Raw genomic sequence first — 15,204 nt, 5'->3', positions numbered from 1 at the left:
TCTGCCCCTTGCTGTCCAGGTCCTGAATCTGTTCCTGGCACTCCTGCTGAGTTCCTTCAGTGCTGACAGCCTGGCAGCTTCAGATGAAGATGGCGAGATGAACAACCTGCAGATCGCCATCGGGCGCATCAAGTGGGGCATTGGCTTTGCCAAAGCCTTCCTCCTGGGGCTGCTGCACGGCAAGATCCTGAGCCCCAAGGACATAATGCTCAGCCTTGGTGAGCCGGGCGGTGCCGAGGAGACTGGGGACAGTGCTCCCGAAGACGAGAAGAAGGAACCGCCACCAGAGGACGGGAACAAGGAACTGAAGGACAATCATATCCTGAACCACGTGGGCCTGATGACTGACGGCCCGCGCTCCAGCATCGAGCTGGAGCACCTCAACTTCATCAACAACCCCTACCTCACCATTCAGGTGCCCATTGCCTCTGAGGAGTCCGACCTGGAGATGCCCACAGAGGAGGAGACTGACACGTTCTCGGAGCCTGAAGACATCAAGGTGAGCCATTGAGGGGCTGGCTGCAGGGGCCAGCGCCAGTGAGACCCAGCTCTAAGTTTTTGCTTAACCTAGACAAGTCATAAAACCTTTCTGATCCTTAGTTCCTTCATTGGTGAAAGGTTCCTGCCCTGTGGCGTTGTGTTGGTTTGGACTGTGGCAGGCACCAGGATTGCTACAATTGACCAGGCCAAAACTCTACCCGGGCCTTTTCTGCCACCAGGTGGCATTCTTGGACAGATGGCACTGTCTATGGCACTTCAGCTAAACCACTGGGGACCCAAGAGCGCTCTCTCTCTCTCTCTCTCTCTCTCTCTCTCTCTCTCTCTCTCTCTCTCTCTCTCTCTCTCTCTCTCTCTCTCTCTCTCGTGTTTTGGTTTGTTTGGTTTGGTTTTTGGTTTTTCGAGACAGTGTTTCTCTGTATTGTTTTGGAGGCTGTCCTGGAACTCATTCTGTAGACCAGGCTGGCCTCGAACTCACAGGGATCCACCCCTGCCTCCTGAGTGCTGGGATTAAAGGCGTGCGCCACCATGCCTACCTCAATAGGCCTCTCTTAAAAACCACCCTGGACTTGAAGGTCTGCCAAGTCTTTGCCCCACATACGCTCTGATCTGATCTCTAGCCCCAAGGTCCCCCTGCTGGCCGAAAGTGGCACAGTCACTTATTTGTACATGGAATTTTTCTGGAGCTGTTCCAGACTTCCTAGTGTAGGACAGGGTACCAGGTTCAGGTCAGGGATCTGAGGACTAGAGCAAGAGAACCCAATGGGAGTTTGGAGACAAGGACAAGGTAGAACCCTGATCCATTCAGCCCCGCCGGCCTAGGATAGCTCTCTCCTCTTGCTCTCCCTTTGAGGGTTTAGGGGTTTACTGAGACACAGGTGGTGGTCACCCTGAGTCTGGAACCCTGTCCCGGCTGCCAGAGGGGGAGCTGACTCTAAGCCCCTCACCCTTCCTGCAGTCCTAACAGGAAAAGAATTAACACGTGATGGAAGCAAGGGACATTGCCCACCCTGCCCCTCAGCCCTGGGCCTGACGAGGGCAATAGAGCCTAATTAACTTTGTCCTAAAAGCTCTTTACCTTACCCCAACCCCCGACACACACTAGTATGTGGCATGTTGACTAACCCGGGGCTTGAGCGCCTGCTATGCTATAAATACCCCAGGAAACGTGGCACCGACCTCGACCTCGGTATGAGGAACTCAGTGGGGGAAGGGCTAGCTAGAAAGTAGCAGGTCCATGGCTCTGAGAAGGCCAGAGGTCTGAGGAGCAAGCAGAGCTTCAAAGGTCGTTATGGGGGTTGACGTGCAGGGATGAGGCCAGCAGATTGGTGTATGCCCTGGTTGGCCAAATGTTCCACACCTCAGTTTTCCTTTCTGTCAGCTGGCAAAAAGAAATGTCCACCCTTGGTTTTCTGGCTAGTGCACTGGATAGAGAGCTGCAACACTTGCGTGTGTGCACGTGTGTGTGTGTGTGTGCGCGCGCACACACACACACACAGGAGCGCACAGAAGGGGGGTGCCCAATTCATCGTTCTCTCTAGAGACTTTACCATGAAGGATCTCCTTGAAGCACGGAGGCCAGTCTGAAAATCTGGCCTAGGCCACAGCACCAACCCCCCCCCCCCCACACACACACCCTGCCCCCACTGTGATCAGATTCCCTTGGCGCCACACTGGAGCCTTGGCAGGGGAAAATTTTCCATCCTTTTTGTATCTCTCAGCCAAACAGCCCCTGGGGGTGGAAGGCTTGGGCTCTGGGGGCACCATGTGCTTCCTCTCTGCAGCTGTGGCTTCCCAGATCTGTCTTGGCTCTGCTTCTTATTCTTACCCCTTCAAAAGCATATAGCCCTGCACACCTCCTAGGACCCCACTGGACTGAGCTCCCGCCAAACATCCCTTAGCCCATCTCCTGTCCTGGTGAGACCTCCTCTTGACTTCACTGTGCTTTCCTGGGTCTCAAGGGCCGCGAGGGCAGAAGTGAGGACATCTTTGTCACTAGGGTGCTTTTGCCAGGGAATAGTGACACCTTTGCAAAGGCTGAGTAAATGAATGAATGAATGAGTGAATAAGTGAATGAACTAGTCAATGAATGGAGCCTGCTCCCTCTCTTCTCCCCTCCCATGCCACCCCACCTATTGGAAGAATACGGGTATCTCTTGGGACCCAGGAGTCACGCGCCCTTGTGGTCCCCACAGAAGCCACTACAGCCCCTCTATGATGGGAACTCCTCCGTCTGCAGCACGGCTGACTACAAGCCCCCTGAAGAGGACCCTGAGGAGCAGGCCGAGGAAAACCCTGAGGGGGAGCTGCCAGAGGAATGCTTCACCGAGGGTGAGGACACACCTACACTCCAGCCGCACACCCAGGCCAGCGGAGGGCTGCAGGAATACACACGGTTTTCTCCCCCAGTCCTTGCCTACCCTAGGGAGCCAACTCCCGAGCCTGAGAAGCACTTCTACCGAAGGGCCTAGACTGGGCAACACGGGGGAGTGCGGGCAGCTGATGTCCTGAGCTTGCTTGGGAGGCCTCTTTCTTCCTCTGTCAATCTTAGCAGAGGCTGACACATAGATAGAATGGGCTGTAGAAAGAGTGCCTGAGCCCCCCACATGAGAACCAGATGGAGCCAGGTGTGGGAGGAGGTGGGACCCTGGTCTTGGGGCCGCATGATGGAGGGTGGGAAGCTGCATCCCGGAACGCCCAATGGCCAGTGACGTGTACCCCCCTGCCTTCCAGCCTGTGTGCAACGCTGCCCCTGCCTCTATGTGGACATCTCCCAGGGTCGTGGGAAAATGTGGTGGACACTGCGCCGGGCCTGTTTCAAGATCGTTGAGCACAACTGGTTTGAGACCTTCATTGTCTTCATGATCTTGCTCAGCAGTGGAGCCCTGGTAGGCGCCCTCCCCCAGGGGACAGGCGGGAGCAGGAGCGGGTGCCTTGCTCCCTGAGGCTCCCACCCCTTTACATGAAAGATGGATGCAGACAGGACACTTCCAACCCGGGGAGCCTAAAGGGGGACTCATCTATGTTTCTGGGAGGTGTCCTAGAAGGCATTATCTGTGTGTGTGTGTGTGTGTGTGTGTGTGTGTGTGTGTGTGTGTGTGCACATGCGCATGCGCATGTAGAGACCCAAGGTGGATAGCAGGTGTCTTTCTTAGCTGTCCTCCACTGATTGCATTGAGTCAGGGTCTCTCACTGAGCTCACTATTTGGGCTAGACTGGCTAGCCATCTTGCTTTGGGAATTTCTGTCTCTGTCCCCTGAGTACTGGGATTGATGCAGGCTGCCACTTCCATCTAGCTTTGATACGGGATCTGGGGATCTGAACTCCAGCCCTCATGCCTACAGGACAGCAGAGGCATCTCCCTGGCCCAGCGTTAGTCTCTAAAGTAGAAGATGGGACCCTTTGTTCTGTAGACCAGTGGGGAGATAGGAGTTGTTAAGGGTGGACACCACTGTGGACCCCCAGCCGTTGGTTGAGAACTAAGACTCCTTTCCTACCAGGAAGTCTGCCACTCCAGTGATAGGCTGACAGGCTGTGGGGCTGGAAGATGCCTAGGGGTATCCCAGTCTACCCTGCATGGAAGACCCCTGGGAACCAGCAGCAGCCGGCAGAATGGGAGAATAGAGCTTGCTACCCCAGCTTCAGGCCCCTGGCCACTGTGGGTTCCTGTGTCCCCAGGCCTTCGAGGACATCTACATTGAGCAGCGGCGCGTCATCCGCACAATCCTGGAATATGCTGACAAGGTCTTCACCTACATCTTCATCCTGGAGATGCTGCTCAAGTGGGTGGCCTACGGCTTCAAGGTGTATTTCACCAATGCCTGGTGCTGGCTCGATTTCCTCATCGTGGATGTGAGTTCCCTGGGTCTGGTCACACAGCCAGATGTCAAGGCCTTTAGGGAGGTAGAGAGTCAGGCCCCAGGCCAGCACTGCTCCCTATAGACTGGCCTTCTGCTTCCCAGATGCTACAGCCTGGAGCCTTATGATCGCTGCCAGGGTAAGGGCAGGGTTTTCATGCGTTCTTTGATAGGCACACAGGACCCTAGGAGATGAGTACTATCTTTCCCGTTTACTATCATAGGTGACATCATTGAGATGAGCCCAGACTCTAGGGTGCTAGAGGTCATAAGGCTACTCTTCCCACCAGGGACAGGAGACAGACAGAAATCAGAATCCCCTCTGGTGTGTCCCAGGCTGAAGGAAAGCCAGGGACCCCGAACCCCATGAACACACACTTCCTACAGGTCTCCATCATCAGTCTGGTGGCCAACTGGCTGGGCTACTCGGAGCTGGGACCCATCAAATCCCTGCGCACACTGCGGGCCTTGCGTCCCCTGAGAGCACTGTCGAGATTTGAGGGCATGAGGGTGAGTAATGGATGGGGAACGCTGGGGAGGGCTCGGGGGATGGGAGCACCCACCACGAGGCAGGGTTACAAGGTCAACCAGGGTCAGGCAGAAGGCTCAAACTGTTGGATTGTGACCCATCTCCAGGAAGGCCCATTCCCACCACTGAGCTCTAGCAGACATGCACTTATCGCTCCCACCACTGGAGGGCAGCAGAGGCTGCTGCAGTAGTCTGGAAGGCTGGAAGCAAGAGGAAGGAAGGCTGGCCTGTGGGTTTACGGGTCTCTCCACCTCAGAATGGGGGCCTGTAGTGTGCACAGGTGGGCAAGTTCTCCTTCAGCCTGAGTCTGCCCTTCTTGAGCATGGAAACATGCCTTGGGCTTCAGGAGCACTTTAGAGAAGCTCCCCAAAGGCTTGTGAGTGGCAGGTAAACACCGGGTCTGGGCAAGATCAACCCGACTTCAGTGGTGATGAAAGATCTGCTGGGAATAAGACCTCGTTCCAGTGCAGTAGCAGGATCAGCCTAAGACTCCAACCTCCCCAGTTCATATAAGACACTGGCCCAAGGCTGGACCCCCCAATCCTGGAACTGGAGACCTCTTCCTGCTAGGAGAGTGGTTTCCATGCCAACTGAGTGGTTTGAAGAAACAGCACCCCAGCTCCTGCCACCAGCTGTCTAGAGGCCATGAGGTAGCTCTTACTTAAAGGGGAACTGATGAAGCTAGGGTGTGGCTGGGTGGGTAGAGTGACCACCTAGCGTGCACAAAGCCCTAACCTCATACATTAGGTGTGGTGGTACACACCCCGAATCCCAGCGCTCGGGAGGTGGAAGTAGGAGCAGCAGCTCACCGGCTCCCTCGGCTACACAGGAAGTCCAGCCCAGGAACCATGAGATCCTATTTCAGAAACAATTAAAAGGGGATGTTGGCAGCAGGGGGAACAATTCTCGGATTCAGCCAAGACTAAAGCAGTTTGGTAGGCCTGTATGGCCATGCCTGGTAAGGGACAGGGATCTGACCCTGAATCCTGGTGCTCTACACACCTTGGTGGCTTCTTTTTATGCCCTTTCTGTGTCTCTCACTGATTCAGTGAGCCAAGCCAGGTCACGGGGGGCTGAATTTCCTATGGGGGCTAAGAAAGCAGTGTTTGTCTCTTGCTCTGTGACCCATGACCTGGCAGCTTCCAGAGAAGCCTGGTGCCCTCAGTCTGCCTTGATGGCTGTAGTCAAGCAGAGAGCCCTTCTAGAGGACCAGCTGCTCACCCGCTACCCTTACCCTATGCAATGCACCCCAGCAGACCTCTCCCACCAGGACTGCCTAAGATTGGCCCTTTCTGACTGCCAGTTCTCAGCTCTGCCCAGTGCCCTGGCTGGGAGTCCCTGCCAGATGCCTGAGAGCGAATCTAGCAATGACCCCCGCCACCACCCTGGCCCCTAGGTGGTGGTGAACGCCCTCCTGGGAGCCATCCCCTCCATCATGAATGTGCTCCTTGTGTGCCTCATCTTCTGGCTCATCTTCAGCATCATGGGGGTCAACCTGTTTGCTGGGAAGTTCTACTACTGCGTCAACACAACCACCTCTGAGAGGTTCGACATCTCTGTGGTCAACAACAAGTCCGAGTGTGAGAGCCTCATGCACACGGGCCAGGTCCGCTGGATGAACGTCAAGGTCAACTATGACAACGTGGGTCTGGGCTATCTCTCCCTCCTTCAGGTGGTGAGTGGCACCCACTGAGCCTTCTCAGAACTGGGTAGAAGTGCCTAGTTGTCCCTTGTTGTATCAGAACCCACTACCGTTCCTCGACAGGGGTGGCCAATCTGTTTTGCAATGCCACGGGACCCAGAGGTGATGTTCCTCTCTCTAGTATATGTGATGCTGCCCACTGCGTCCTGGCAGCTGGTCTTTGGAGAGGGCTTGGCAAGGGAAGGAGGGAGGCATGAATGGTGGTGTATGGGGGAGCCCTTCCCCTCACGACCTGCTGTGATCTCTCAGGCCACTTTCAAGGGCTGGATGGACATCATGTATGCAGCTGTGGACTCCCGGGAGGTGAGTTGGGACACTGGGTTGATAAGTAAGTTAGGGGGAGGACTGATAGTGGGCCATCTGCCCCATCACTGTCACCCCAACACCCCCACCCAACACCTTCACCCCAACACCCTCACCCAACACCCTCACCCAACATCCTCACCCCAACACCCTCACCCACCACCCTCACCCCAACACCCTCACCCCAACACCCTCACCCACCACCCTCACCCAACACCTTCACCCAACACCCTCACCCCAACACCCTCACCCACCACCCTCACCCAACGCCAACACCCCAACACCCTCACCCAACACCCTCACCCCAACACCCTCACCCAACACTCTCACCCCAACACCCTTACCCCAATACCCTCACCCCAACACCCTCACCCCACCATGCTAGCTCTTTGGTAGCCCAGCAGGCTGGGGAGGAGGGGAGTCCTGCTCATCATACTCTGGGGAACAAAGAGAAACTGACGTGTGTACCTCACCCTGCAGAAGGAGGAGCAGCCGATGTATGAGGTGAACCTCTACATGTACCTCTACTTCGTCATCTTCATCATCTTTGGCTCCTTCTTCACCCTCAATCTCTTCATCGGCGTCATCATTGACAACTTCAACCAACAGAAGAAGAAGATGAGTATCTGGCCCTTCCCAGAGGAAACCCAACCCCCACCCACTTATTCCCTCCTACAGTCATCAGCTGCCTGAGCAGCCACTGACCTGGATGCCCAGGGCGCCCCACTAGGGGACCATGGCTTGACCCCTTGAGCTCCACCTTCCTAATCTCTAAGATGAGGTGGGTGCAGAACCAGACGTGATGACACACGCCTGGAATTTTAGCACCGGGTGGTCTGAGGCAATACGTTCACACATGTAGGCCAGCCTGGGCTACATAGCATATTGAGGCCAGCCTATGCTGCAAAGTGAGGCTCTGTCTCAATAACGGCAAATAAAATTAAGTAGATGCAAACTAAGGACTCATTGGCGAGGCACCGGTGGAACTCAGTGTGGAGCTGGGAAGCCGACCCGGGATCCTCCCGTTCCCTCCTTCCTTTGCTCATCCACCCTTCTTCAGAGCCAGTTCCCCCCTCCTCACCCCTCCACCTCCAGCCCCTCCAGAGCCCATGCCTTCCCTCCAGATGCTTCTTGAGGGGTAAAGTTCACCTTCAAGGTAGTGCTCGAGGCAGGGAGTCCTGGGAACAGGGAGAGGGACGCACCTCAGGCTCACTGTCTCCTTTCTACTATACTTTGGAGGGAAAGACATCTTCATGACAGAGGAACAGAAGAAGTACTACAATGCCATGAAGAAGCTTGGCTCCAAGAAGCCCCAGAAGCCCATTCCCCGCCCTCAGGTACCAGGCTCTGGGTCCCTCCTCCTGTAACCTGTAACAGGCTGCTGTCTGGGGGACAGCAGATGTCTGTGCAATTCACTCTGCTTACCACCATCGAGGAGCCAACCTCACAAGGGCCCCTCTCGCAAGCACAGTGGATGTCTCTAGGCTCCTGATATTAGATTGCCCCTCATCTAGCCTCACACAGATTCCCGGTCTACCACCTTCCCAGGTGAGACCCCTGGCCTGTGAGACAGGGGCCCCAACAAGGAACAGAAAGTAGATGTCCACACACCCCAGCAAGCAACGACTTGGGACTGAGATAGTGATGACTTAGGAGCTTCGTAGGGAGGAAGGGTCCTAAAGTAGGAGCTGGTGAACACAGACACACCCCACACAGGGAGAATGACGTGTTTCCGGAACCTTCCCTCCTGTGGCATACTTCACCACTGCGTTCTGGACCTACTTCCTCCTCTCCCCATCCCCATGCCTCCGTGGCGCCATCCTGAACCTCCCACTCAGACCCTTCCTGTCTGGGTCTTGACCATGTCCCCTAGCCCCATGTCCCACATGTGCATGCTCCGTCCCGCTGCAGAACAAGATCCAGGGCATGGTGTATGACTTCGTGACGAAGCAGGTGTTTGACATCTCCATCATGATCCTCATCTGCCTTAACATGGTTACCATGATGGTGGAGACGGACGACCAGAGCCAGCTCAAGGTGGACATCCTGTACAACATCAACATGGTCTTCATCATCATCTTCACAGGGGAGTGCGTGCTCAAGATGTTTGCTCTACGCCAATACTACTTCACCATTGGCTGGAATATCTTCGACTTTGTGGTTGTCATCCTGTCCATCGTGGGTGAGCTGGCAGGGCCCTCACGCACACAGACCCACCAAGGCCCCGGAAGACCACACCCCTATACAAACACACACGTCTGCCATTCTTTCCCTTTAATGACAAAGGAGTCCGTTGCTCACAGGCCACCTGTCATCTGTACACACATGACATCACCTGAGAAACACTGGTCTGGCCACGTGCTGAACCGGAGGCACAAGAGAGGGCTGAAGTGGTAGCTCGTCCATCGGGCACTTGCTGCAAAGGCATGAGGATCTGGGTTCGATCCCTAGAGTCTATGTAAAGAAGCCGGGCATGGTGGCCCATGCTTGTGATCTCAGCACTGAGGTAGTGGAGACAGTTGGGACCCTGGGGGTCGCTGCCAGCCAGCCTAGCCTAGTCACTGGGCCTCAGGGCCAGTGAGAGACCCCGTTTCAAACAACAAGGTGGGTGGTATCTGAGGAGAAATGGTGCATGCAGTTTTCCACTGGCCTTGCGTGCGCGCGCGCACACACACACACACACACACACACACACACACTCATATGTACAAAAGTATGTGCATACATGTAAACATACACAGTGAAGAAAAGGGTTCTGGAATATTTATACACCGAGAGGAGAACAGGTATGTCTACAAGCATAACAGTAAGTAGCTACTGTCATTGAATGTTTACTGTGTACCAGGCATTTATTCTGCACGTAACAGGCATGGCCTCACTCTCTCACAGCAGTGACGTCTCCTCCTCTACAGAGAACAAGCCACACAACCATTCTCTCTCACCTGTGGTATCTGCAAGCAGATTTAAGGATGGGCCCCCATCAGTTTTGATACATCTCACCTCCAACTGTGAGGACAAAGTAATCCCCCGGGCCCCCAAGAGCTCTAGGAGAGGCCATACTCAGAGGTTGAGCACACCAGGCCAGGCCTCCTAGCTCCCCGTGACCCGTGCCCTGACCCAGCCTCTGTTTCTCTCTGTAGGCCTCGCACTTTCTGACTTGATACAGAAATATTTTGTGTCACCCACATTGTTCCGTGTGATCCGCTTGGCACGGATTGGGCGAGTCTTGCGTCTGATCCGTGGGGCCAAGGGCATCCGGACGCTGCTGTTTGCCCTCATGATGTCACTGCCTGCCCTCTTCAACATCGGCCTCCTCCTCTTTCTGGTCATGTTCATTTACTCCATCTTCGGCATGTCCAACTTTGCCTATGTCAAGAAGGAGTCAGGCATCGATGACATGTTTAACTTTGAGACCTTTGGCAACAGTATCATCTGTCTCTTCGAGATCACCACGTCGGCTGGCTGGGATGGGCTTCTAAACCCCATCCTCAACAGCGGGCCCCCAGACTGCGACCCGACACTGGAGAACCCAGGCACCAGCATCAAGGGTGACTGCGGCAACCCATCCATTGGCATCTGCTTCTTCTGTAGCTACATCATCATTTCCTTCCTCATCGTGGTCAACATGTACATTGCCATCATCCTAGAGAATTTCAACGTGGCCACTGAGGAGAGCAGCGAGCCCCTCAGTGAGGATGACTTTGAGATGTTCTATGAGACCTGGGAGAAGTTCGACCCTGATGCCACCCAGTTCATCGACTACAGCCGACTCTCGGACTTCGTAGACACCCTGCAGGAGCCACTGAGAATCGCCAAGCCCAACAAGATCAAACTTATCACATTAGACCTGCCCATGGTGCCGGGGGACAAGATCCACTGCCTGGACATCCTCTTTGCCCTGACCAAAGAGGTACTAGGTGACTCTGGGGAGATGGATGCCCTCAAGCAGACCATGGAGGAGAAGTTTATGGCAGCCAACCCCTCCAAGGTTTCCTATGAGCCCATCACCACCACCCTCAAAAGGAAGCAGGAGGAGGTGTGTGCTATCAAAATCCAGAGGGCCTTCCGCCGCCACCTGCTGCAGCGCTCTGTGAAACAGGCCTCCTACATGTACCGCCACAGCCAGGATGGCAACGGAGACGGAGCCCCCGAGAAGGAGGGATTGCTTGCCAACACCATGAACAAGATGTATGGCCCTGAGAACGGGAAGAGTGGTGTGCAGAGCCAGGGGGAGGAGGAAAAGGGCTCTACAGGGGATGCCGGACCCGCCATGGAGCTCACACCCACCAGCCCCTTGGACGTTGCCCTGACGACTCCTCCTCCTCCATCAGCACCACCACAGGGGCAGACTGTGCGCCCAGGGGTCAAAGAGTCTCTTGTCTAGAGAACAGCATCAAGGTGGCCACTCAGCACTGGCGCAGGCCTGAAGCTCCCATGAGGGAGCTGCGTGCAGAGCTGGGGAGTCGGGCTTTGAGGTGGGGGTTATTCAGGGCTTGATGCCTGGGCTGAGGGAAATGGGAATTATGCTCAGGGCTCAGGTGGGGCTGAAGTTCCTGCCTCCTGATCTCATCTTTACATTGCTCTGACAGACGTTCTCTTGGCCGGGACACCAGAATGCTGTTCCCTACTTGGGGAAGAGGCAGGGTATCATGGAGGGGTTGTCGGTCACTACTCTTAAGGGCCCAATTCCCCCAGCTCTAGCCAGGACAAAGACAAGTCTTAACCTCAAAAGCTACACCTGACCCCAGAGGGCTTAGCCAGCGCTCCCATCCCGTGACACGGACACAGCTTCCTCGGCCAGCTCAGGAATTCCCTGTAACAGGGAAATCATTCTGGTACAGAAATTGCTGCACAGAGCCAATTGGCTGCTGGATCCGGATGCATCAGGCTGGAAACATGACTTCTGAAACCTTTCACCCAGTCATATCCAGGCCGTGGACAGCTCCCATGGCTGGCCCCTGGGGGAAGAACCAAGGAAGGATTCCCCTCGGGAATTCCCTTTCCCTAGGATGCACGGATGGGTCACACAGGCTGGGTCCCGCCAGCTGCGTCTGTGCGCTTGGGCCTGAGCCCCCAGGTCTGGCTGCTGTCAGCTTTGGTACTCTCTAAGGATCTGTCCGCTCCCCTGTCCTCTCTTCGTGCCTTCCCTTTACCTCCCGGGCTTCTTGGAGCCCCGTCAAGCCTGAGAGATCTCCTTCTTGTCTCATCTCTGCCCGTCTCTTCCCTGCTCCTTGTCCTTCCTTGCTTCCTCAAAGTGACCCTGCGAATGTTAGAACTGAGCTCAAGGGAGAAGTGTTGATGTTGGGTTAGGGCACACAGGCAAGAAGGCTCACTGGGTTTGGCCTCAATCTCCCTAATTCCTGTTGCCTGTCTCTGTCTCTGTCTCTCTCTTCTCCCCTCCCTCCCTCTTCCTTCTTTCCTGTTTTTTCCCTTTGAGACAGGGTGTCTCTGTGTAGCTCTAACCGTCCTGGAACTCGCTCTGTAGACCAGGCTGGCCTTGAACTCACAGAGGTGCGCCTGCCTCTGCCTCCCGAGTGCTGGGTTAAAGGAAGCCACTTTCTTTGGCTGTGCTCACCAGGACTCAGCTCTGCCGGCTCTCAGAGAACAGAGACCAGGCTTGGAGGAGGGGGTGAGGGTCCTGCTCAGGGGTCTCTGGATTCAGTCACCTGTGTGTGTACCTGTACATCTGTGTGGCTGTGCACCTGCTTGTGAGCCTGAGTTCATGTGTTTGTACACGACTGTATGTATGTGAACCACTGTGTCTGCAGACACACACGTATCTGTGAATGCTTGTGTCCGTGTGTGTCAGCCTGACAGAGGGAGGGAGAGGATGGGCACTGTGTCCTCTCTGCAGGCTTGTTCATCTCCGTATCCCTAATGGAGGAGAGTGGCTTTTGCTGTGAGGGAGTAGGTAAGGACGGACACACATTCTAAACTTGGCGCTTTGAGTCCCCTTGTGGCCTAAATTCCTTTTTCTTTTCCTTCTTCTTTCTCATGAACAGTTTGGGTAAAACTCAGGAAGTGGCAAAACTTTCAAAACAAGGCTCGCAAGGACGCACCTGTGTGCTCACATGCGCACACCTCAGGCTAGTCTCCTCGCTCGCCCTGCCAGCCACCAGCCTTCCTCACCTCAGCTGGAGGTCCCTCTGTTCCTTCCTCTGAGCTTTGCTTCCCCCTTTCTCTGTTTCTTGTCCTCACACGCATGGTCTCATCCCCACTCCATGTCTCCTTCCCGTGTCTCTTCTGGAGAGGGAGTTGAGGTCTCCTTCCTATGGCGACTGATTGTCACTTTAGAAGGCTCCCACTGTGGGAGTCGTTAGTCCTCTGCCCAGACCCCGCCTCCCACGCCTTTCCTACTCGGGCCCAGCCTGGGTTGGCCCCCAGAGCCAGGGAACCTGTTAGGTCTGATGTTCTCCACCAACTTGAGAATTGCTTTGGAGGAAGAGCCCCCAGCAGTCTGCAGCTGATGCCCGAGGACCTGATGCCGAGTGAGCCCTGCTCCCACCGTGTCTGGGGGAACCAGCCCAAAGCCAGGTTGCCGGATAAGCTTCTTTGTACACTTCTTATAATAAACCCTCCCCTGGTGCCTCTGGGATGTGGTCTCCTTCTGCACTCGCATGCAGGTGAGGGCTGAGGGAGGCAGGGAGAAGGGTAAGCCAGCAACAGTGCCAGGCGGAGGCGATGCAGGAGCCTCTGGGAGCCAGGACAGGAAAGGGAAACCCAGACTTGTCCTCGTGTTCCTGCTCTCCTAACAGGCAGTCCCTCCTCCAAGAAAACAACACGTGTGGGACCCTGCGACCAAAGGCCTGTCTCCAGAGGCCCCTTTCACCTCTCTGCCCCCTCATCCGAACCTCAAGGGTCTTGTGGAGTTCATGGTAGTCCCTCCTGCTCTGAGGTGCTGTCTTCTAAGGACTGTCCCTGTTCCCCATCAGAGCCCGGGGCCACATGGACCGCTTCTTACAAAGCAAGCTCAGCGCAGGGGGTGGGGTGTCGTTTTACATGGAAGGATATTTTCTGCAGCAATTCCTGACTCTTGGCTCCCCTGAGCTTGGGTTCACCCACTCTGTACGGTTTCTGCGCCCTTTTCTGCACCTCTTCCCCGGCTCTTCTCGCTTATTTCTTCAGACCTTATTTGGATCTCCCCAGCCCCAAGGACAGAAGGGCTGCAGGGTGTCCCAGCCCATCTCTCCTGGATCTCTGGCAGAAGAAGAAAGGAAAAACACTACATGAGGAGTGTTCATAGCAGGGGCTTATGTCTCAGGATTCTCCCTCCCCACTCACCCTTGGTGGAGTGCTCACACCCAGTGCTCGCACAGAGCCAAGGCTGCAGGCAGCTTCAGGTGGGCACGGCCGCCTTACAGAGAATGGGGATTGCTCCTATTTCATACATATGAGAAGGCTTGGTTTCTCAGAGGTTAGGACTGGGTCCTGTCTCTGGGTGCTGTTGGTATATCAGGCAGGGAAACTACTTCATGAGCCATGAGCCATCTTATCCAGAACTTTTGTGGGCCAGGGGCCACAGGCAGTGATTGTCACAGTGGCCCAGGCATATTCCTAAGTGCTTTCAGGTGAGGGGCTTTGGCTAGCACACCTGGGGGTGAACCTGACCTCTCCTTCACGAGCCCTTCTTCCTGCTAAGACCTGCAGGTCCAGGATCCTGAGGCAAGAATGGGAGAGGTTTGAGCTCTTCCTTCTCCAACACACTTCCTAGCCTCTCCTGTCCTGGGGTTCCTGACTCCTCATGTGCCTGACGTCTTGTTCCTTCCTGTGCCTTGTTTTGATGCTGTCTTCCTGGAAGGGGGAGGAGAGAGGTTGCCAGATGTTGGGATATGTAGCTAGGACAGCCCAGGGCAGAGGCGGGGGTGGGTTGCAAGTCCTCCTGTTCTGGGAAGGGATGGGCGTCACAAGCCCCGTACAAGGCTTAGTGATGCGGTCACTCGCAAGGGAACAAGATGGCCCCAACTGTGACAAATAACCCTGCCGTGGGGGGCCCCCCGCTGCCTCCCTGCCTGGCATGAATGGGAATGAAGCCCAAAGGGCTCATCTACATCCCTCCCACGGGGATGTTGATGTCAACCACCCCTTGCCAGGCCCTGCGGCCCCCCATACACCTGAGCCTCTGGGTCACCACCTCGCCAGCAATCACTGTCCCCTGCACAGCCCAGACCCCATGTGTGACCCCTGAAACTTTGCTTCTAACCTCCCAACTTTGAGGTTCGCTGGCCCCAAAGCCAACTAAGGGTTCCATCACTAGATCCTCGGGGTCCAGTCTACTGAGAGGAGGGACTCCGGACTTTGGCCCACTGCCAGGGGAG

General features: G+C 55.5%; 1 protein-coding gene across 1 annotated transcript in view; it reads left to right on the top strand.

Annotated features, from left to right (window-relative positions):
• Window positions 1–13,479, top strand: part of Scn4a (sodium voltage-gated channel alpha subunit 4) — a 32,125-nt gene extending 18,646 nt beyond the window's left edge. The window contains exons 12-22 of the mRNA XM_005070011.4: window positions 20–499; window positions 2,694–2,829; window positions 3,232–3,386; window positions 4,177–4,350; window positions 4,743–4,865; window positions 6,281–6,559; window positions 6,836–6,889; window positions 7,370–7,507; window positions 8,122–8,226; window positions 8,801–9,071; window positions 10,030–13,479. Of these exons, the coding sequence (XP_005070068.2) occupies window positions 20–499; window positions 2,694–2,829; window positions 3,232–3,386; window positions 4,177–4,350; window positions 4,743–4,865; window positions 6,281–6,559; window positions 6,836–6,889; window positions 7,370–7,507; window positions 8,122–8,226; window positions 8,801–9,071; window positions 10,030–11,273 (3,159 nt within the window). The 3' untranslated portion in view covers window positions 11,274–13,479. The remainder of the gene's footprint in view (window positions 1–19; window positions 500–2,693; window positions 2,830–3,231; window positions 3,387–4,176; window positions 4,351–4,742; window positions 4,866–6,280; window positions 6,560–6,835; window positions 6,890–7,369; window positions 7,508–8,121; window positions 8,227–8,800; window positions 9,072–10,029) is intronic.
• Window positions 13,480–15,204: the final 1,725 nt, after the last annotated feature.

The sequence above is a fragment of the Mesocricetus auratus genome, unplaced genomic scaffold (assembly GCF_017639785.1).
Source record: "Mesocricetus auratus isolate SY011 unplaced genomic scaffold, BCM_Maur_2.0 Super-Scaffold_100007, whole genome shotgun sequence".
Classification (NCBI taxonomy): domain Eukaryota; kingdom Metazoa; phylum Chordata; class Mammalia; order Rodentia; family Cricetidae; genus Mesocricetus; species Mesocricetus auratus.
This window is presented reverse-complemented; position numbering and strand designations above follow the sequence as displayed.